Raw genomic sequence first — 21,976 nt, 5'->3', positions numbered from 1 at the left:
TGCATGTGTTATGTCCCGGGTTTGATTCCCAGTCAGGGCACACAGGATAAGCAACCATCTGCTTCTCTACTCCTCCCCCTTCTTTCTCTCTCTCTTACCCCCCTACAGCCAAAGCTTGATTGGCTCAAGTGAGTTGTTTCCAGGCGCTGAGGATGGCTCTGTGGCCTCCACCTCAGGCACTAAAAAACGGCTCTGGTTGCAACAGAGCAACGGCCCCAATGAGCAGAGCATCGTCACCTAGTGAGTTTGTTGGGTGGATCCCATTCAGGGTGCATGTGGGAGTCTTTCTCTCTGCCTCTCCTCCTCCCCCCCCCCCCAAAAAAAAAATGTGTGTGTGTGTGTGTGTGTGTGTGTGTGTGTGTGTATATATAATATAATCTTCACTTTTTCTTCATCTGTTGCTACTATAGTCTTCTTTCTCTTGCTCTAGTTAGTGTTGCTTTTCAGGTCTGTTACATGGCTGTCATCTGTGCTTTACTTTCACTATTATCCAGGAAAATCTTTTCGACTTCTTTTGTGTTGGATTTCTGTTTTCTAAACTCCATGAATTTCTCTTTTTGACTTATTTCCCCTATTGGATGGAACATAGTTTCTAGAATTTTCATGAAAAAGGTAGTCTTTTGAGACTTTTTATAGCTGATAATGATGTTGTTCTATTTTCACTTTGGGTTGATAGTTTAGCTAGTATAAAATTCTAAGTTAGATAATTTTTCTTTACAATTTTGAAAGCCGCCTTTTCTGGCAACTCACTGATTTCCTGTGATACTTGCTGTTGTGGATGGAATAGTTTAGTTTTTTTTATAATTAATTTTAATGGGGTGACACTGATAAATCAGGGCACATATGTTCAGAGAAAACATCTCTAGGTTATTCTGACATTTGATTATGCTGCATTCCCATCACCCAAAGTCCAATTGTCTTTCATCGTCTTTTAACTGTTTTTTTTTGTGCCCCTTCTCTTCCCAAACCAACTTACTCTCCTCACCCCCCCAACCATGACACTCTTCTCCATGTCTCTGAGTCTCATTCTTATGTCCCACCTATGTATGGAATCATATAGTTCTTAGTTTTTTCTGATTTACTTATTTTGCTCAGTATAATGATATCAAAGTCCATCCATGTTATTATAAATGATCTGATGTCATCATTTTTTATGGCTGAGTAGTATTCCATAGTATATATGTACCAAAGCTTTTTAATTCACTCGTCCACTGATGGACACTTGGGCTGTTTCCAGATCTTCACTATTGTGAGCAATGCTGCCATAAACATGGGGGTACATTTCTCCTTTTGAAACAGTGCTATGGTGTTCTTGGGGTATATTCTTAAAAGTGGGATAGCTGGGTCAAAAGGCAGTTCGATTTTTAATTTTTTGAGGAATCTCCATACTGTTTTCCACAGTGGCAGCACCAGTCTGCATTCCCACCAGCACTGCAGGAAGGTTCCCACATCCTCGCCAGCACTTATTATGTGTTGTTTTGTTGATGAGCGCAATTCTGACTGGTGTGAGGTGATATCTCATTGTGGTTTTAATTTGCATTTCTCTAATGATTAGTGATTGTTGAGCATTTTTTCATATGCCTATTGGCCATTTGTATGTCCTCTTTGTAGAAGTGTCTATTCATTTCTTTTGCCCATTTTTGATTGGATTGTTTGTCTTCCTGGTATTAAGTTTTACAAGTTCTTTATAAATTTTGGTTATTAACCCCTTATCAGACGTATTGTCAAATATGTTCTCCCATTGTGTAGTTTGTCTTTTTATTCTGTTCTTATTGTCTTTAGCTGTGCAAAAGCTTTTTAGTTTGATATAGTCCCATTTGTTTATCCTGTCTTTTATTTCACTTGCCATGGAGATAAATCGGCAAATATATTGCTGCGAGAGATGTCAGAGAGCTTACTGCCTATGTTTTCTTCTAAGATGCTTATGGTTTTACAGCTTACATTTAAGTCTTTTATCCATTTTGAGTTTATTTTTGTGAATGGTGTAAGTTGGTGGTCTAGTTTCATTTTTTTGCAGGTAGTTGTCCAATTTTCCCAACACCATTTGTTGAAGAGGCTGTCTTTACTCCATTGTATGCTCTTACCTCCTTTCTCAAATGTCAGTTGTCCATAAAGGTATGGGTTTATTTCTGGGTTCTCTATTCTGTTCCATTGATCTATATGCCTGTTCTCATGCCAGTACCAGGCTGTTTTGAGTACAATGGCCTTGTAGTATAACTTGATATCAGTAAGTGTAATTCCTCCCACTTTATTCTTCCTTTTTAAGATTGCTGAGGCTATTTGTGTTCCCTTTTAATTCCATATAAATTTTTGCAATATCTGTTCTATATCTTTGAAGTATGTCATTGGTATTTTAATTGGTATTGCATTGAATTAATAAATTGCTTTGGGTAATATAGACATTTCAATGATGTTTATTCTTCCTAACCATGAGCACGGTATATGCTTCCACTTGTTTGTATCTTCCCTGATTTCTTTTATCAATGTTTTATAATTTTCCGAGTACCAGTCTTTAATCTCCCTGGTTAAATTTATTCCTAGGTACTTTATTTTTTTTGTTGCAATAGTGAAGGGGATTGCTTCCTTAATTTCTCTTTCTGATAGTTCATTGTTAGTGTATAAAAATGCCTCTGATTTCTGAGTATTAATTTTATATCCTGCCACCTTGCTGAATTCATTTATCAGGTCCAGTAGTTTTTTGACTGAGACTTTAGGGTTTTCTATATACAATATCATATCATCTGCAAATAACAATAGTTTTACTTATTCTTTTCCAATTTGGATGCCTTTTATTTCTTCTTCTTGTCTGATTGCTGTGGCTAGGACTTCCAGAACTATGTTGAATAAGAGTGGTGAAAAGGGGCACCCCTGCCTTGTTCCTGATGTTAAGGAGATTGCTTTTAATTTTTGCCCATTGAGTATGATGTTGGCGGTGGGTTTGTCATAGATGGCCTTTATCATGTTGAGGTATGTTCCCTGTATTCCAACTTTGCTGAGAGTTTTGATCATAAATGGGTGCTTGATTTTATCAAATGCTTTTTCTGCATCTATTGAAATTATCATGTGGTTTTTCTCCTTCCTTTTTTTTTTATGTGATGAATCACTTTGATTGATTTGCGAATATTGTACCAGCCTTGCCTCCCCAAGAATAAATCCCACTTGATCATGGTGTATGATTTTTTTCATATATTGTTGGATCCAGTTTGCTAATATTTTGTTGAGGATTTTAGCATCTAAATTCATCAGGGATATTGGCCTATAATATTCTTTCTTTGTGTTGTCTTTGCCTGGTTTTGGAATCAGAATTATACTCGCCTCATAAAAGGAGTTTGGAAGTCTTTCTTCCTCTTGAATTTTTTGAAATAACTTGAGAAGGTTAGGAGTTAGTTCTTCTTTGAATATTTGGTAGAATTCACTTGTGAAGACATCAGGCCCAGGACTTTTCTTTGTTGGGAGTTTTTTGATAACTGTTTCAATCTCATTTTTGTAATCGGTCTATTTAGGTTTTCTGATTCTTCCAGATTTATTTTTGGAAGATTATATGTTTCAAGGAATTTGTCCATTTCATCTAGGCTGTGTAGTTTTTGGCATATAATTCTTCATAGTATTTTCTTACAATATTTTGTATTTCTGTTGTGTCAGTTGTTATTTCTCTACTCTCATTTCTAATTTTATTTATTTGAGTCCTCTCTCTTTTTTTCTTTGTGAGTCTGGTTAAAGATTCATAGATCTTGTTTACCTTTCCAAAGAACCAGCTCCTGGTTTCATTGATCCTCTGTATTGTTTCTTTAGCCTCTGTGCCACTTATTTCCTTTCTGATCTTTATTATTTCCTTCTTTCTACTACCTCTGGGCTTTACTTGCTGTTCTTTTTCTAGTTCTTTAGATGCAGGGTCAAGTTGTTTATTTGAGCTTTTCTAGCTTCTTGAGGCATGTCTGTAATGCTATGAACTTCCCTCTTAGAACTGCTTTTGCTGTGTCCCATAAATTTTGAGTTGATGTATGCTCATTATCATTCATTTCTAGGAATTTTTTTTATTTCTTTGTTGATCTCATTGTTAACCTATTCATTATTTAATAACGTTCTATTTATTTTCCAACTTTTTGAGTATTTTTCAGTTTTTCTGTTGTAGTTGATTTCTAGTTTCATGCCATTGTGATCAGAGAAAGTGCTTCATATGATTTCAATCTTAAATTTTTTGAGGCTGCTTTTGAGTTCTAACATGTGGTCAATCCTAGAGAATGTACCATGAGCACTTGAAAAGAATGTATATTCTGCTGCTTTAGGGTGAAAGGTTCTGAAGATATCTATTAAATCCAGTTGTTCTAGTGTGTCCTTTAAGTCTGCTGTTTCTTTGTTAATTTTCTTTCTTGAGTATCTATCTAGTGATGTTAGTGGGGTTTTGAAATCCCCTACTATCATAGTATTGCTGTTGATCTTGCCCTTTAAATCCATCAAAGTCTGTTTTATATATTTAGGTACTCCTATATTAGGTGCGTAGATATTTATAATAGTTATATCTTCCTGTTGGATTGCTCCCTTTATCATTATGTAATGACCTTTTTTTATCTCTTACTATAGCCTTTGTTTTAAAGTCCATTTTTTCTGATATAAGTATTGCTACCCCAGCTTTTTATTCATTTCCATTTGCATGAAATATTGTTTTCATCCTTTTATCTTCAGTCTATGTGCATCTTTTGTTTTAAGGTGTGTCTCTTGTAGATAGCATATGTATGGGTCCTGTTTTCTTATCCACGCAGCTACCCTATATGTTTTAATTGGATCATTTAATCCATTTACATTTAAGGTTATTATTGATATGTAGTTGTTTATTGCCATTTTATTCTTTAAAACTGTATTTCTCTTTTGATATATTCTTTTCCCCTTTGATCTGTTTACAACAGGCCCCTTAGCAGCATTGGTTTGGTTGTAGTGAATACCTTGAGTTTTCTTTTGTGTGGAAAGCTTTTTATTTCTCCTTCAGTTTTTATGATAGCCTTGCTGGATAAAGTAGTCTTGGTTGTAGGCTCTTGTTCTGCATTACTTTGAATATTTCTTGTCATTCCCTTCTGGCCTCAAGTGTTCCTGTTGAGAATTCTGATGTCATCCTTATGGGGGCTCCTTTGTAGGTGATAGCCTTCTTTTCTCTAGCAGCTTTTAATATTTTCTCTTTATCCCTTAGCTTTGGTAATTTAATTATGATGTGTCTTGGTTTAGGTCTTTTTGGGACTTCTCTGTGCTTCTTGAACTTGTGAGAGTTTCTCCTGCATTAGTTTAGAAAAGTTTTTATCTAAAATATGATTGAACAAAGTCTCTATCCCTTGTTCTTTCTCTTCTTCTTCAGGAACCCCTATGATGCAGATGTTATTTCTCTTCATGTTGTCACAGAGCTCTCTTAGAGTTTTCTCAGACTTTTTAAGTACTTTTCTTTTTTCTGCTCTGCTTTTGTGCCTTCATTTATCTTGTCCCCTAACTCGCTGATTCGATTCTCAGCTTCATCCATCCTGCTTTTAATTCTTTCCATTGTGTTCTTTATTTCTTATACTGTATTTGTCATTTCTGACTGATTCTTTTTATTATCTCAATGTCCTTTTATATATTTGCTATCTCTTAATTTAAGTGTTTGTAATGACCATCTATTGTTCTAAGATCTTTGAGCATTCTAACAATTGTTATTTTAAACTGTGCATCTGGTAATTTGGTTATATCTGACTCATTCAGGTCCTTTTCTGGGGATTTCTCTTGATTCATTTGTGTTGCATTTCTCTGCCTTCCCATTTTGTCTGTGTAAAGAAGGTTTTGGCCACTGGAGTCCACTGAGTGTGGCCTCTGTGTTCCCTAGGTGTGGTCTGTCTGCAGCCCCGCCATCCCCTCTGCTGCTGCTGCCTAGAGCATTCAGGTACAGGGGTTGCCGGTGCCAGCCCACTGGGGCTGTTGTTGTGGTTTCTGCCTCTCCTTTATGGGAGGAGATGTGATCACATGCTTGGGTGTACAAGCCTCGGTGGCCTCAGCCTTTGCCCCACCCCTGTGGGTTGGGTTATGTGCCATGCCTGGCCGCAAGCCTTGGCCCTGAGAGCAGGGGTGAGCACCTTTGCTCACCTGCAGGTCTCTGCATGATTTCGTGCTTTCGCCCCACACCTGCGGGAGGAGCTCACTCGCAGGACAGCTGCAAGCCTTGGCTCCACAGGCCGGGCAGGACTGTGTGCCCTTGCTCAGTCACTGGACTCTGCCTGTTCTGGGCTTTTGTTCCACCCTCGCGGGAGGAGCTGGCTAGTGCTTCAGGCTGCAAGCCTCAGTTCTTGCGGCTGGGCGAGACTGCGTGCTCATGCCCTTGCTCAAGGGTGGGTCTCCGCCCCTTCCGGGGCTCCTGTCCTTCCCTCGCAGGCTGGATTACAGGCGGCCTGCAGCTGGGCTTGACCACTTTCGTGGGTCCCCTCCACCCCAGCCTGGCAAGACAGAGCTCACACCTGGGCTTCAGTTGTGGCCAGCCGGCTTCCGCCCTTGCCAATGGAACCGTGCTTTCGCGTCCCACTGCTGCCTGCCCTCAGGTGAGCCCTCAGCCGTGTGGGTGGGGGAGCTGCAGCTCAGACCCTAACACTCAATATACTGTAGTCCAGAAAGCTCCCTCCTTCTAAACGACCTTGCTCTAAGTCCATGGGAGAGCTTGTTTGGCTGGTGTCCTGCTTCCCTTTGCTTGTATTGCTGTTTCCAGGGGAATATTTACTTCAGATTTGGGGAGTGACTCACCTAGGGGTTAGGGTGGCTGTCCTTCAAAGTGTTTCTCCCTGTGCCGCCTAGATTACACTCTCTTCCCACTGCTCCGGTCCTCTCCTCTCCCATCCCCCGGACCCCTGGGTGAGTGGTTGTGAGTGAGGTTTTCTGCATGGTTCCTTTAAGAAGAATCCTGGGTCTGAAAAATCAGTCTCTTTCTCACAAACAGTATCCTGACTTGTTTCCAACTAAATACTGTCCATACGCCTCTTCTAGGATCTGGGGCTGCAGGCTGGGGCTTTGTTCCTGAGACTCAGGACCCTCCCATCTCTGCTAAACTCACTTCCCACCACGCAAGTCTCTCCGGGATGCCTTTCCGCTTTTCCTACCAGTCTCAACGTGACTTCTTCAATGTACCTTGGTTGAAGAGTCCTCTTAGTTTAGTCCAAAGTTAGTTTTTCCAGATGATGGTTCTTAAAATTAGTTTGTAATCCACTTTGGTTCTGGGAGGTGGAAGTTGGTACGTCCGCCTACTCCATCTCCATCTTGTCCTCTCTAGAATAGTTAGTTTTATGAAGTGAAATGTTAGGACAATGTACCTTGATGTAGTTATTCCTTTCATCTATTTTCCTACGTTGTTAGGGTGCCATTCCAATTTGGAAACATATTCTTTGACTTGAGAAAATCTATCACATTATTTATTTGGTAATTTTGTCACATTACATTTCTCTCCCATCTTTCTGAAATTTGTATTATTTGAATGTTAAATTTCCTTATTGATCACTTATTTTCTAATTTCTTCTCCTTATTTACATTATTTTCTTAATATTTTCAAAAATAATACTTTTTTATGGATGTAATATCTGTGTCTCTGAGAGTATTAATCATAGTCTGTAAGGTTTTTTTTGCTTCCTGACATATCTATTTCATTTTAGTTCTATTTTGTTTTTATTTTGGTTGCTTTTGTATTAATAGCATTCCTAAAATGTCTGCTAATCCTTTTCTGCTTTTCCATATTTAAGACTAAAATACTGAACTGTGTAGATCAGACAAGTCAAGTAGGGGCTTCTTAATTGACTAATTAGGTCAGTATTTATTGTTTTCATGTGTCATTGTGGGGAGAAGCCCCAAATGTCATTGTCAGGTGATTTTTTTCTCTTGGGCTGAAGAGTCTCTTGTATGGCAGGGGCCACCACCATTGTGGCCATGCACATGCAGGTTCTCATTAGATTCAGACAGACAAGAAAGAAACAATGGAGCCAAAAAAAGGTGGGCCATTCCTTTATTAAAGTCTTGTACCTGCTGATGAGCACCACACACAGGGAAAACACCTTTCACTCATTCAGAGCTCTCAAAGCCCTGACACATTCTCCAGTTCCACAACAAGGAGAATCTTGTTCCTCCTAGAATGAAAGGCCCCACCAGCCTCAGTGGAGCTCACAAAGCCCCTCACCTCTGATTTCCCATCTGCACACCTTCTTCCTTCTCTGCCAACATGGCTTCTTCCTCAGCATCCTGCATTCTCTCTCGTCTCACTCTGCAAACATGGCTTCTTCTTTCTTCTCCTTCTCTTCTCTGCTCTTTTCAAAACTTTCTGGTGCAAAATCCTCTACTCCAGCAAACATTAGGAAAAAAATGGCCCTTCCCAAGCAGGAAGGTAATTTTGTAGTTTCACAGACCACATATACTGGCACTGTCCAGCCTGCAATGCAAACTGTAAGTGAGCAAACATAAAAATCATATTTTACAAACTTATTTGACCAACAGTCTCCCAAGAGAGGAATCCTCCCATCTTCTGAGGGAGGTCAATGAGAGGTCTGGGGAAAATAAAAGTTGGCTTGGAGCTAAAGAGAAATGAAGAAAGTCCAGTGAGCCTGGATCTCATTGTTCATTATGAAGACTTGTACTTAACTCTCCTATTTTCAGTGTAGTGCTTCCCCAGCTTCCTTCAGCTGTGTCTGTGCCCTGAAGTTCACCTTTTTTGCAGCTAGACGTATGTGGCTAGTCTCTTGAAATGTGCTATTAAGGAAATACACAAGAGATTTTGAAGACTTAATCTTAAAAAAGAATGTAAAATATATCATCAATAATTTTTCTATTGCTAGAATGTTGAAATGATCATATTTGGATATTCGCCTGTATCATTTTACTTTTTACTGTGAGTGCTAAGGCTGTGTAAAATCACATGTGTGGCTGACACTCGGTTTTGATTGGACAGAGCTGCTTTCAAGTGGAAGGGTAGGAGTCTCGCCATTCTTTGTAAATACTCCCTGGTCAGTCCTGCATTGTGTCAGGCCTTCCCCTCACACACCCACTGCCTCAGAGGAACCTGGTGATTCTGATTCGACCTTCTGAATTCTGTGACATGAAGTGTTTGTTTCTTATTCATTTTTCCCCTATTCACCGCCCCCCCCCCCCCCCCCCCCCCCCCCCCCCCGCAGGCTTTGGTTTCGGCTTTCTTGGCTTTGTTAAATGTTATTTCCATCCGCTTTTCATATTCAGAATTTCCTTTTCTTGCCTACTGTGTTTTCCTTTTTCATTCCTTGTGTTCTATTAGGTTTCTGCCTTTTCAGAATTCCTCATGGTTATTTCAGATGGTATTTAGGAATGAGTGGAGATAAACATGCATGTTCATATTTGGCTAGCTGGAGGTATACCCTTGAACGTGGATAGAACTAAAATTTGATCATGTCACTGACTGCTTAAACTCTTTCCTATCTCTTCATTGCAGAAAGAGTGGAGTTTAATCTACTCTGGCCTGTTATAACCACTTCTCCTAGTTTGCTTTGCTTTTGCTGTGGTTATACTGCATAAAAACACCTGCCGACTCAGTGGTTTAGAATGAGCCGAGGAATCTACTGTATGAGTTCTTGCTCATACTATATATGTGTTGGCTGCTTAACTGGCTATGACTCTTATTTGTTTGGTATCTGTGTCCGTGTCATTTTTTTAAAAAAATCAATAGACTTTATTTTTTAGAGCTGTTTTAGGTTTATAGAAAAATTGAGAAGTACAGAAATTTCCTGTATTCTCCCTTTACCCACTCCCTACCCCTGTGTCCCTGTTACTAACATCTTGTATCATTGTGGCACATTTGATACAATTCATGCATTATTATTAACTGAAGCCCTACTTTACATTAGGGTTCAGTCTTTGTTGAATAGGTTCTCACAAATGTATGATGACATGTATCCACTACTACAGGTTCATACTGAATACTTTCACCCTCCAAAAAAAAAAAAAATCCCTTTCTCCATCCCTTCTTGAACCTATGACAACCATTGATCTTTTTGTTGTCTGTCCATGCCTTTTTCATTCATGATTCCAGGCTGAAAGATCAGCCCATGTGGGAAAGGCTGTCAGTCTGTGAGACAGGGGAAGGGAAAGACTGGCAGAAGCATGCTTTGGCTTTTAGAGATTCTGCCTAGAGCTGGAATAGGTCACCTCCCTGTACATTGAGTTGTCATAAGCCTACTGTCAATGGACAGGGAAGTATACTCCTGCCATAGGAAGTTACAATAGCATTGTAGTAAGTGGAGATGTGCGGTTCTCTTATAGGGAAGTGGGAATAAATAATGAGGGAATGATAATACAGTATGCCATATAGCATCAGCACCAAGCCAGGCCGCTCAGCTCTCCACTAACAACCACTCCATCTAGCTGTACTAAATTCTGTCTTCTCCATCCACACCTGACCCACTTTTCATTAAGCAAACTCCTTAGTTTTTCAGGATTAAATTTATTTTTTATTAGAGAGTCATCCCTGACTAGATTATATGCTAGTGCCTTTTGTATGCTGCATCAGATTTTTTTTTTCTTTCTTAGTGAATCTTTTAGCCTATTAGCAGAATTAAATAATTATGAAACATCTACTTACATGAATTTTATTTTTAATTTTTATTTGCCTTTGGCCAAGGTCTTCATAGAAGAAAAATTACCTGTGTACATAAGAGTGATCTTATGGTAGTGTCTGATCAAAGATGTGACCACCTACCGCTTCCCCTGTTTGTGACTGAAAGGTGCAATACAGACTGTGAACTAAGGTAAAAGAGAAATAATGTAACCAGTGTATAATGTAATAATGTAACCATGTTAAAGTCAATAAATGGGGTAAGATATAAAGCATCTAGTGCAATGTGTGGCACAGAGTGGACATGTAATAAATATCTATTCTCTGCCCTTGCCATTATGAAATTTCAGGCTCACTAACTTACTGTGAAATTCAGCTGTTGGTTTGAACTTTTGTTCATAGTATTTGCTAAATACCCGTGTAGGGACTCAATATTTTGAGTAGGAAATAGAAACTAATTTGTTTGTAAAACCTATACATTTAAACTGTAATCTGAAAATCCATGGTTTAAAGATCTGAAACCATAAATTTTGTAGCATGATTCTTTAATTCCCATTTAACTAATGAACCAATAAACTTTTAAAGTTAGAGGATTAGTGAAAGAAATTTTATCAATATTTTGTCCATTGAAATTAAGGAATGTGACCTATACCATAACAGGGAAGTTTGCACTTTTAAATTTCTTGTCATTAGGTTTTTTTGTGTGATTAGTCTTAAAGTGAAGTTAAGAAAAATAACCCATCTAGCAGGTGACAGTTAACATTCAGGGATGGCCAGAACCTCCTTCACCCAGCAAGAATGAATATTTTTACATATTTATGGTGTTTGAAAACATAGTGAAAGCCTAGTGGTAGAACTGCCTGTATAAGTTGTATCACTGCATTGAAGTGGAGAGAAGAACAATGAAACCCTTGAGATACTGTTGGGATGGAAATGAACTTCATGAATTGTATGCTTTGTTACATCGGTACATGCTGATTGCCTGTTCGATTGCCAGACTATAATTGGAATAATTTAATACAAACGAGCAGATTTTACTTGTGGAAAAAAATGTTTTCTCTGAAAATATGTCTAAAAATAGATCCCATGTATTAATAAGAAAATGTATTATGCTCTACAAAAATCTAGTTTGCCAAATTTTAAAGGCTTTATCTAGTCAGATTCTCAGTATTCTCTTATCATAACAGTAGAGGGTTTGCATAGGGAGACACTACCTGATTACAAGTCAAATATATTCAGTTATACACTTATCCAATTATTGCCACTAAATAATTGAGTAATCTTGATCTAAACCAGTTGTTTTCAAAGGTTTTTTGGCAAATCTTGGAGTTTCTTGAATATACCACATACTTCCAAAGCCATCACCAAATGCCAGAGTCAATAGGTAGAGTTTCCACTCCCTACCTCTGACTTTCCTGAGATCAGCTATATTTTTATATATTTGGAGAGAAAGTTAAATTTTTGAGGGGGAATAAAGTAATATTTCTAATAAGAAAAACCAAGTGTTTATGCCATTTGAATACACAACACGTCTGGGCCTTATTTTCCCATGTATAAACTGAAAGTTTTGGCTATATGATCTCTAAGAACTTTTTATTTCTAATTCAATGATATATGAAGTATTTTTAGATGGATTATTTATCAACTCTAACACAATGTTAAAAATTGAATCACATATATGAGCTTCTCTGAATTAGATTTTTAAATTGCATTAATTGGCGCACCTCTTAAATGGAATAACATCCTTTCTTTGAGGTGGCACATCATTGGCAAAAGTGAATGTTCATCCCAGTGTGGTCAAGGATATAGGTCCTTGGATGTTCACTGCATGAAGTATTCCATTCATAAAGGACAGACTGTTCCAGTAGATGACCACTATTGCAGTGACCAACTTAAACCGCCAACCCGAGAACTCTGCCATGGGGACTGTGTTTTAACAAGGTGGCATTATTCGGAATGGTCCCAGGTACAAATAAAAAGTATTACTTAAGACTAGTTACTTCTTTTTTTTCTAATTAAATATTTGTTACTCTATACTTTTTTTCCATTTATCACCAATTTTTGTTTGTTTGTTTTTAATCAGTGTTCCAGGAGTTGTGGTGGAGGGGAAAGGTCTCGAGAATCTTATTGCATAAATAACTTTGGCCACCATCTTGCTGACAGAGAATGCCAAGAGCGTCCCCAAGTGACGGTAGAAAATTGCAATGAATTTTCCTGTCCCAGTTGGGCTACCAGTGAGTGGAGTGAGGTAACATTAAACAAATGAGGTTTAGAACTGTTCTGATATTGTGTAGGAAAGCTTTGCAATCTAAGACTTGATACATTTCAAAACTATTTAAATTTATTATTTTGTAAATAACCTTATCAAGGCAATAAAAATAGCTTTTAAAATATTTACAATATCTGCTTAACAATAATCTTTTTTTGCTTATTTTTAAATTTTTTATTAATTTTAATTTATTGTGTTAACATGGATTCAAGTGTCCCACTGAATATAACACTCTCACCCCCCACTTCTGTGTCCGCATTTACACCCCTTTTCCCCCCCTCCTCCTAACTCCCTCCCCCCCTTAACAGTAATCTTAACTGGTGTTTAATCTATAACCATTTTCATAAGAAAGTCCCACTGTCCACAATATCCTGAGATAAATAGAATTCTAAGGTTATTTTTATACCTTTGTTTCTAAGACAGATGTTGAACTGGGATTTGGGCAGCAAATTTAGGAGGCTGATCTTATTCAGTGAATGTTTCTAGAAGAGTGAAGGGAAAGTGGCCTTCGAATGGTCTTTCAGCTGCATTTGAATGTGCAAATTAATCATTGTATCATTTTGTAGGCATAGTATTGATTAATATTGAAAATAAATAATGACCAGTTGTGTTTTTACAGTGTCTTGTTACATGTGGGAAAGGAACAAAGCAGCGGCAGGTGTGGTGTGAACTAAATGAAGAGCATTTGAGTGATGGCTTCTGTGACCCAGGTTCCAAGCCCGAAGCTCTGAGACCGTGTGAGCTGCATACATGTGCTTCCTGGCAAGTAGGACCATGGGGTTCTGTGAGTATATGAAAAGGTTTTCATTTATTTTTAAAATCTATTCCATCTTTACAGAATAGCACGAACACTGTCATATACTCATTCTTTTAGTGGATGCAGCTAAATATGGATTGGTTTATTGGAAAAATACCACTGAAACGGTAAACACTTATCTGCAAAACTTTCTCAGTAGTGCTATTAATTTGCTCTGGTAAATATTTTTGGTTTGCTTTTGAACTTCTGTTAATAAAAATGCTACCAATTTTACGCTTTTATCGGCTTTGTTTATAAATATTTTCATGTTGTGTCTAAATGATCTTTACTGTATTTAGAATAGGCACTATTTAGAAGTTTGCCAAAGAGGAAGCTAGGAATCTGCAGATGAGCCTTGGCCAGGCTGGATATGGGTGGGCAGTTCATTGTGCTGTGGATGGTGGCCACAGCTGAGGGGACACCTTTTCTCATCTTCCCTTTGACTTCGTCTGATGTTCTTCCTTTTTTATTTCCTTGTTAAAAATTTTTTTTTTTTAATTTTTTTACAGGGACAGAGAGTGAGTCAGAGAGAGGGATAGATAGGGACAGACAGACAGGAACGGAGAGAGATGAGAAGCATCACTCATCAATTTTTCCTTGCGACACCTTAGTTGTTCATTGATTGCTTTCTCATATGCGCCATGACCGACGGCCTTCAGCAGACTGAGTAACCCCTCGCTCGAGCCAGTGACCTTGGGTCCATGCTTGTGAGCTTTTTGCTCAAACCAGATGAGCCCGCGCTCAAGCTGGCTATCCTGGGGTCTCGAACCTGGGTCCTTCCGCTTCCCAGTCTGACGCTCTATCCACTGCGCCACCGCCTGGTCAGGCCCTTTTTTATTTCCTTGGAAGTTACTCAAGTGTGTGTGCCCCAGTGAGTCACCTCTGGTTCTAGACGACCCTGTGGATGAGTGATGTCCTGTTCTCAACAGCCTTGCTCACCTCCTGTGGACTCATACCTCTGGCTTATTTTAGGGAGTCAGTCGATCTCATATTTGGTCTCCTCTTTTCCTGCTGTCTTTTTCCCAGCATTATTTTTTCCCAGGAAACCTCGCTGTGTCATGATGTGCCTGGAGGAGCACAGCTTGAGCTCTTGTCATTTTGCCACTAGTGATATTTGAGGCTTAATTTACTCTAGGACTCACTTGTTTGTTTTTCTCCACCTGTCTGTTTCCTCCAACACCCTATTTCAGTTCATTTATTTTTGCATACTAAAATGACATACATATACCAGGTATATTTTGAAAAGTATTTAGTTTCTCTAAATTCTTTGACTCTGCCTCCAAAATGTCAGGTCTCTATTGATTATTTTCCATGACACTTTTAAACATACAGTAATAACTGTCCATTTTAACTTCAGTATTTTATTAGTATCTATATAAACTTGAATAAATGTATAGAGAGAGCAAATTTACTAATAGTTTGGAATCTGGTGTAAAAGACTAAAAAAAATCTACCGAAAGTATATGAACTGTGTAGTCATTAAATAATTAAGTTTATATAATTTTCAAAAAAGTGTGTTTCATACCTGCTTCTGTCTTCCCAGTGCTCAGCCACCTGTGGACATGGGTATCAGATGCGTGCTGTTCAGTGTGTCAATGAGCTGCTAAGTGCAGTGTGGGATGACAGAGCGTGCCATCGAGCTAGTCGCCCTAGTGACAGGCAGGTAAAGGACACCTCTTCATAGTTATGAAAAAGATTTGTAGAACAAGAGGATTACTGATGTGTTAAAACTATATCCACGTGTAGTTTTTCCACTCTGTGCCTTAAAAACGCATATATGTGCATGCACATGAGAGAGAAAGTATTGTTTTTGGTTTTGCCAGCCTTGTTTTAGCAATGATTTTTTAAAATTTTTCTTCTGCCATTGTATCAGTCATTTAACATATATTTTCATCCTTTGAACTATGGAAGACGGTATCTATTATGAATATCATGAACTTTTAAAGTGTGTCATACTATTTAAGGTAGTGTCTATGTTCAATCAGAATGTTTTAGTTCAGTGATATTTTTAAAGAACTATTGCTCTTTTCCTTTTCAACCATCAGAGAAAATGACCCAAACTTTCAGATTCAGAGTCATACTATCTACTTCAAGCTCTTAAAGGTACTCTGTAATTTTAAAAACAAAACAAAATAAAAAAAACAAAAAATAACCTTTATATTGTTTGTTTGCAAATGAGTGTGTAACTGTTCTGAATTAGATACGTAGAAGAAGAAATAAAGTACAGGATTTAATATACATCAAGAGTAATCAGTTAGTTGATGTTTTATTAGTTCATTTTACTTTTGAACAGGACTGCATAGTGACACCTTGCCCAATTATCCCTAAACTTGGGGCCACTCTATTACCGGCTGTTCCCAATGGAAAGACGGCACAATGGCGACATGGTTCTTGGACTCCAGTAAGTGAATTTCTTTGAGAGGTACAGTTTTTTTATTATTGGAGACTTTTAGACATCAACAAAATGGTTGCTACAGATTTACCAAATTAATGTATGCATTCATTCTCAGGTATTTTGATGGTATAGAAGGAGTTGGGGATTTAGAATTAGGTATTAGATAATTTAATGTACAAATCCTACTGTGCCTTTTAAGAACTCTGTGTCTCTGGGCCAAAAACTTCAGTTTTTGGGTTTGTTTTCCAGTCTACAAAATAGGGATAATACAGTATGTCACAGGTTGTTATGAGAAGCAAATGTAATATGAAGCTTTTTATCAGCATTTATTTAAACTACTGACATTTTCATGTTTTTCTAAATTGAATGTTTTGCTCTAACTGTGTGTAGTATATTTTAAAGCTTTGCACATGGGTTCTTATCTACTCTATTACTTAAATCTTCAAAGGTATTTTAAATATCTTAACATTCTTTTTATATAAAATGCTTTCCCATATCTCTAATTTTGCAAATAACTAATCTGTATTCTAAGAAGTTGAGTGTTTTGTTCTCATTACCATAAATATTAGATTTGTGAAATTTATGATCTGACTGAGTGGGATATTCATGGCCCTGTTGTTGACTCAAAAGTGATGCCAGATGATGTCATTTACAACTTGACTTTTCAAGAAACTTGATGTTTTAGAAATCTGAGCAACAGTTATGTGTAAGGGAAGTAGGAGAGGTACTATGTAACACCTTGGTATGATTCGGTTTTTTTTCAGTGCTCCGCGTCTTGCGGAAGAGGGAATCAAGCCCGCTATGTAAGCTGTCGTGATGCTCTTGATGGGATAGCAGATGAATCATATTGTGCACATTTACCTCGACCTGCCGAAATCTCTGTCTGTTTTAGCCCTTGTGGAGAGTGGCAAACAGGGAACTGGTCACCTGTAAGTATTTTGGGAGAAAAAAATGATAAGAAATAAAGAGGTACAAATTGGCAGTTACAAAATAGTCATGGGGATGTAAAATGCATAAGGAATATGATCAGGAATATGTAATACCCATGTATGGTATTACTTAGTACTGGGTGGGTACTAGGCTTATATGGGGGGATCACTGTGTAAGTTATGTAAATGTCTAGCCCATTGTGCTATACATCTGAAACCCACATAATAGCGATTGTTAACTATAATTGAAATGTTGAAAAATTAAAATATTTACTATTTAGTATAATGTAGTTAATTATGTTACAAATGTCTAAATTTGTGTGATCAGTGTTCAGCATCCTGTGGCCATGGAAAAACAAATCGACAAGTTTTATGCATCAAGTACCATCAACCAATTAATGAGAATTACTGTGACCCTGAAGTTCGCCCTTCGACAGAACAAGAATGTAATGTGGCAGCTTGCCCACCCACTTACAGCAACCTTCCGAGTTCCTCTGAGCAGCCAAACCGTTTTCCAGGCAGGAGTTTTCCATTAACTCACAAACCAGAAGATAATGAAAAGTGGGGGGTCCAGCCAGCAATCAGAGGAAACCAATGGAGAACAGGACCATGGGGATCAGTAAGCTGTCTTTATTGTGTTATATTAATTCTGTAATTTTGTTACAGTGTTTTAATGGATAGGTATGTAATAACATCAAGTGCTCTAATGCTAGATTTACCTGAAAATCAAGTTTAAATCTTAAAGGGATTAAGCAAGTCTTGACAGATAACAAATCCCCGTAATTCTTATTGAATACTGTGACATTTGTTTACAGAGATTGCCCTTGAAAACAATCAGATTACAGCCCATTATAATAAAAGCCAAAGAAAATCTAAGACTACAAAGATTTCTGAAAAAAAAAAATCAAACCTAGAAATTGATAGCAATGTAGCAAGCTGGTATAAAATAATGATAAAACTACAGAAGATACAACTGTAGTTTATATTTTACATGAGCTTAATTACACGGAATAAAGAGAAACACTGATATATAAGTTAAATAACTTGCCCTGGCCAGATAGTTTGGTTAGAGAATCATCCTGATGCTCAGAGGTTGCCAGTTTGATCCCCAGTCAGGGCACACACAGGAACAGATTGATCTTTCTGTCTGTCTTGTCTGTCTCTCTCCCTTTCCCTCCCCCTTCCTCTCTCTCTAAAAATCAATCAATAAATTTTTTAAAAATTAAGTTAATACTATGACTTCATATTAAAACCTTAAAGCTTTAATTGTTTTTTTACTTAGGACAAAGGTGAATTTCTTATTAAAACATCACCTTTTCATCAAATTCTAATGGAGCCCCTAAACTCATGTGTTCTGACAGGTTTTCTCAATTCAAATGATGATTCCAACAAGGGCTGTTTTAATGTGGGGAGTTTGAATGTGAGTCAAAATGTGAATTGCTTTCATCATGTAACTTCGTGACGTAGAACCTGCTGTTTGTGTTTTATCTCTGTCAGTGCTCGAGCAGTTGTGCCGGCGGTACTCAACGTCGAGTTGTGGTCTGCCAGGATGAAAATGGACAAAGTGCCCACTACTGTGATGCAGCCTCCAAACCCCCGGAGTCCAAGCACTGTGACTCTGGACCTTGTCCGCGGTGGAACTATGGAAGCTGGGGAGAAGTAAGTCAGAGTATTTCTTAACTTGTGAGGTGATATGACATCCCATAAGGCCGAAAGTTAAGCACTTCTTACTATTCCTGTTGAATAATCTTCACTATTCTATACAGAAAGATTCTTTTTTAATCAAGTGAGTAAAACCATGTTCTTTTAGCTATTCTGTCAGGGTATATATCACTCATTCATGACAGGAAATGAATATTCTAGATTTTTAAACAGAATCTAATAAGGCTAGCCAATATGTCTATGAACACCCTTTTCAAATTAGTATATTAGTGTTTTAATTTCATAGAAAAATGGATTGCTATGGAGATAGAAAATTAGATTGATAAACAGGCCATGTTTATATCTTATTACTGAACTGAATACTCATTATTCATTTGATGAGTCTCTTAAATAGACAGTTGACGATTATTGAGCACTTTCTTTGTGTCCTGGTGTTTTTCTAGTTATGTTGTTTTGAAGATAATTTTTAAAAATCATTATAACAAATACTAATCTCACCTATATTATAAACGAGAAAGAATAAGAAAGACATATTGGCATTGGATGATAAAATAAACCACCTAATTTAATTAGTCAAATACATATTTTGCTTAATGATTTTTAGGAAATATTTTCTTCATAGAAAATTTGGAAATCATTTTTTAAAGATGCACTTCTGACCAGGTGCTAATAAATATCAAGTAACATTTTATTTCTGAATTTAGACATGTTTATTATGAAAATTCAAATACTATAATACAAAAAAATTATCTAGAGATAAGAACTTTTTTTTTATTATTATTATTATTTTTTCTGAAGCTGGAAACGGGGAGAGACAGTCAGACAGACTCCCGCATGTGCCCGACCGGGATCCACCCGGCATGCCCACCAGGGCAACGCTCTGCCCACCAGGGGGCGATGCTCTGCCCCTCCGGGGCGTCGCTCTGCCGCGACCAGAGCCACTTAGCGCCTGGGGCAGAGGCCAAGGAGCCATCCCCAGCGCCCGGGCCATCTTTGCTCCAATGGAGCCTGGCTGCGGGAGGGGAAGAGAGAGACAGAGAGGAAGGAGGGAGGCGGGGTGGAGAAGCAAATGGGCGCTTCTCCTATGTGCCCTGGCCGGGAATCGAACCCAGGTCCCCCGCACACCAGGCCGACGCTCTACCGCTGAGCCAACCAGCCAGGGCCAGGAACTTTTAACATACTGATTTCCTGCCAGACTTCTGCTCTGTGTTGGTCTAGAAATAGGGTCGATTACCCATGCTACTGTGCCACCTGCTCTTTTATGCAAAATGTCCTGAACATCTTTCTATGTCTATAAATTTAGATATGCCTTATTTATCAGCTTTCATGGCCACAGAATATTCTCTTGATAGGTCATTATGTAGTAAATACTTATTAAGTAAATCAGTTCTGGTTTTGGCTTAACCTGCCAGGTCCTTAACCTACCAAGAGTCTATATTATAGACCTTTGATATTTTATAGAAATAATCTGATGGTACTAATTCTCAAAATTTTATCTATTTTTTGAAAATCATGAAAGTGATACTCTGATATATCTTTTACTCAAGAAGAAATGTTGACAATTATAAAAAATGGATAATCTTTAAATTGTAGCATTACTAATTACAAATTAAACATTGAATAAAGCAATATATTCTCTGTAAAGCCACAAATTGTTGAATTTTCTTTTTAGTGTACACAGACATGTGGAGGAGGAATAAAATCAAGATTTGTAATATGTCAATTTCCCAATGGTCAAATGTCACAGGAGCAAAACTGTGAAATCTTAAACAAGCCACCTAGTGTGGTTCAATGTCATGTGCATGCTTGCCCTGATGATGTATCATGGCATCGGGGACCATGGAAATCGGTACGATAGTATTCTTATTTTTATCGTTTTTGTTTTGTTGTTTTACTACGTCTTTTTAAATTCCTTCTTTCTATAAATTTTATAAATTGTGATGCACACAGTATATCTTACTATTTTTTAAACAGACTGTTGGTCATCATGGCTTGTGTTATTAAATTTGACAGTTTGAAAGAACAATCCATTCAATTTCAAGTTCTGTATTATAATAGTTTTATATGTATTTATTTTTTACAAGTGAATTTTGAACCATAGTACTATTCTAATGGAAATATTTTACTCTAGTACATCTTTGGCTTGCTCTTTAATTGGAAATGTTTACTACATACATTTGTATCTAATGTTAACATTGTGCTTGTAACAATGGCAAATGCAGTCTGTCTTGTTTGAGTGTATAACTGTATGTGGCTTTCTTTTGTCTGTCATGTCCAGTAACTGATACAAAAGCAAATGACGTTCTTTAAAACTTTGTTTTTTATCATTGTTAAACTTAGTATTTTGTTTGGAAATGTGAAAATATTATATAAAAGTAAAGATAGAGAAATTTACATACATAAAGTAAATTAATTGTTTACAGTTTGTTACCTACATCATGGAAAAGTATGACTTACATAGTAATTTATATGAATTGTCATTTCTTCCACTGTGTGGAGTTACTGTGTTTTGGGGATGTTTTAAATTTTTTGTTTATTTTTTGGAGCCATGGAAAAAAATTCATAAATATTGTTTGTGAGTGGTTTATTTTTTTCTAGCATTTTTCAAATAACCTGGTTTTGAAAAATAATTAATTTATATATATATATGTATATATTGAAATTAGCATTTTGGTCACTTTTGATATTTTAAATCATGAAAACTAAGTATACTTCTTTCAGGTGAAAACTGACTTGAGTCTATAATCTATTTATAATTAAATTTATAAAACTAAATAGATCTTCATTTGGAAAATAATTATAACTCTGGATTTATAACCAACCCTGATGTGTACACTTGTTTTTATTTGTTCAAGTCAAAGCTTTACAATGATATGTAATACCAAATTTCCACTTCTGCTATTTGAAAAGTAGGTCAAGTTCTAATTTAAGTGGGAATTTATTTTTATAGTCCAAATTGTGACTGATAGAAAACAGCAGAGCATTTTAACTTTATAGGAGGATCTTGAATATAATTGCTGCTTGAGAGAACCATCATTTTGTGGGAATTAACAAAAGACATATTTTGCCATAAAAAGCATCCAAATGATTACTTCATAAGTTGTTTACTAAGCAACTACTATATCCTAGGCAGTCTGCTACAGAGAAAATAAAGATACATTTCTTACCCCTATGGAGTTTACAGTTTAGTTGGAGAGATTTGAAAGACTATAGAAACTCACCACCCAAAGGTACTATTTTTTGTTAGCCATCTTAGATGGGAAGTTCACTTTACTGTACCTCTGTTATATTTTCTTTCACTTTATCGATTTTATTTTGAAAGCCTTAATAAGGCTATGGTTTCCTTCTTGGAATTTTGCCCTAA

The 21,976-nt window shown here is 37.2% G+C and overlaps 1 protein-coding gene across 1 annotated transcript in view; it reads left to right on the top strand.

The window, feature by feature from the left end:
- The window catches only part of ADAMTS20 (ADAM metallopeptidase with thrombospondin type 1 motif 20), a 223,736-nt gene that overhangs the window by 118,836 nt on the left and 82,924 nt on the right, over window positions 1-21,976 (top strand). Inside the window, exons 19-28 of the mRNA XM_066258150.1 lie at window positions 10,628-10,754; window positions 12,317-12,527; window positions 12,645-12,809; window positions 13,450-13,614; window positions 15,170-15,289; window positions 15,920-16,027; window positions 16,786-16,950; window positions 17,279-17,569; window positions 18,448-18,609; window positions 20,285-20,461. Of these exons, the coding sequence (XP_066114247.1) occupies window positions 10,628-10,754; window positions 12,317-12,527; window positions 12,645-12,809; window positions 13,450-13,614; window positions 15,170-15,289; window positions 15,920-16,027; window positions 16,786-16,950; window positions 17,279-17,569; window positions 18,448-18,609; window positions 20,285-20,461 (1,691 nt within the window). The remainder of the gene's footprint in view (window positions 1-10,627; window positions 10,755-12,316; window positions 12,528-12,644; window positions 12,810-13,449; window positions 13,615-15,169; window positions 15,290-15,919; window positions 16,028-16,785; window positions 16,951-17,278; window positions 17,570-18,447; window positions 18,610-20,284; window positions 20,462-21,976) is intronic.

The sequence above is a fragment of the Saccopteryx bilineata genome, chromosome 2 (assembly GCF_036850765.1).
Source record: "Saccopteryx bilineata isolate mSacBil1 chromosome 2, mSacBil1_pri_phased_curated, whole genome shotgun sequence".
NCBI classification, from domain to species: domain Eukaryota; kingdom Metazoa; phylum Chordata; class Mammalia; order Chiroptera; family Emballonuridae; genus Saccopteryx; species Saccopteryx bilineata.
This window is presented reverse-complemented; position numbering and strand designations above follow the sequence as displayed.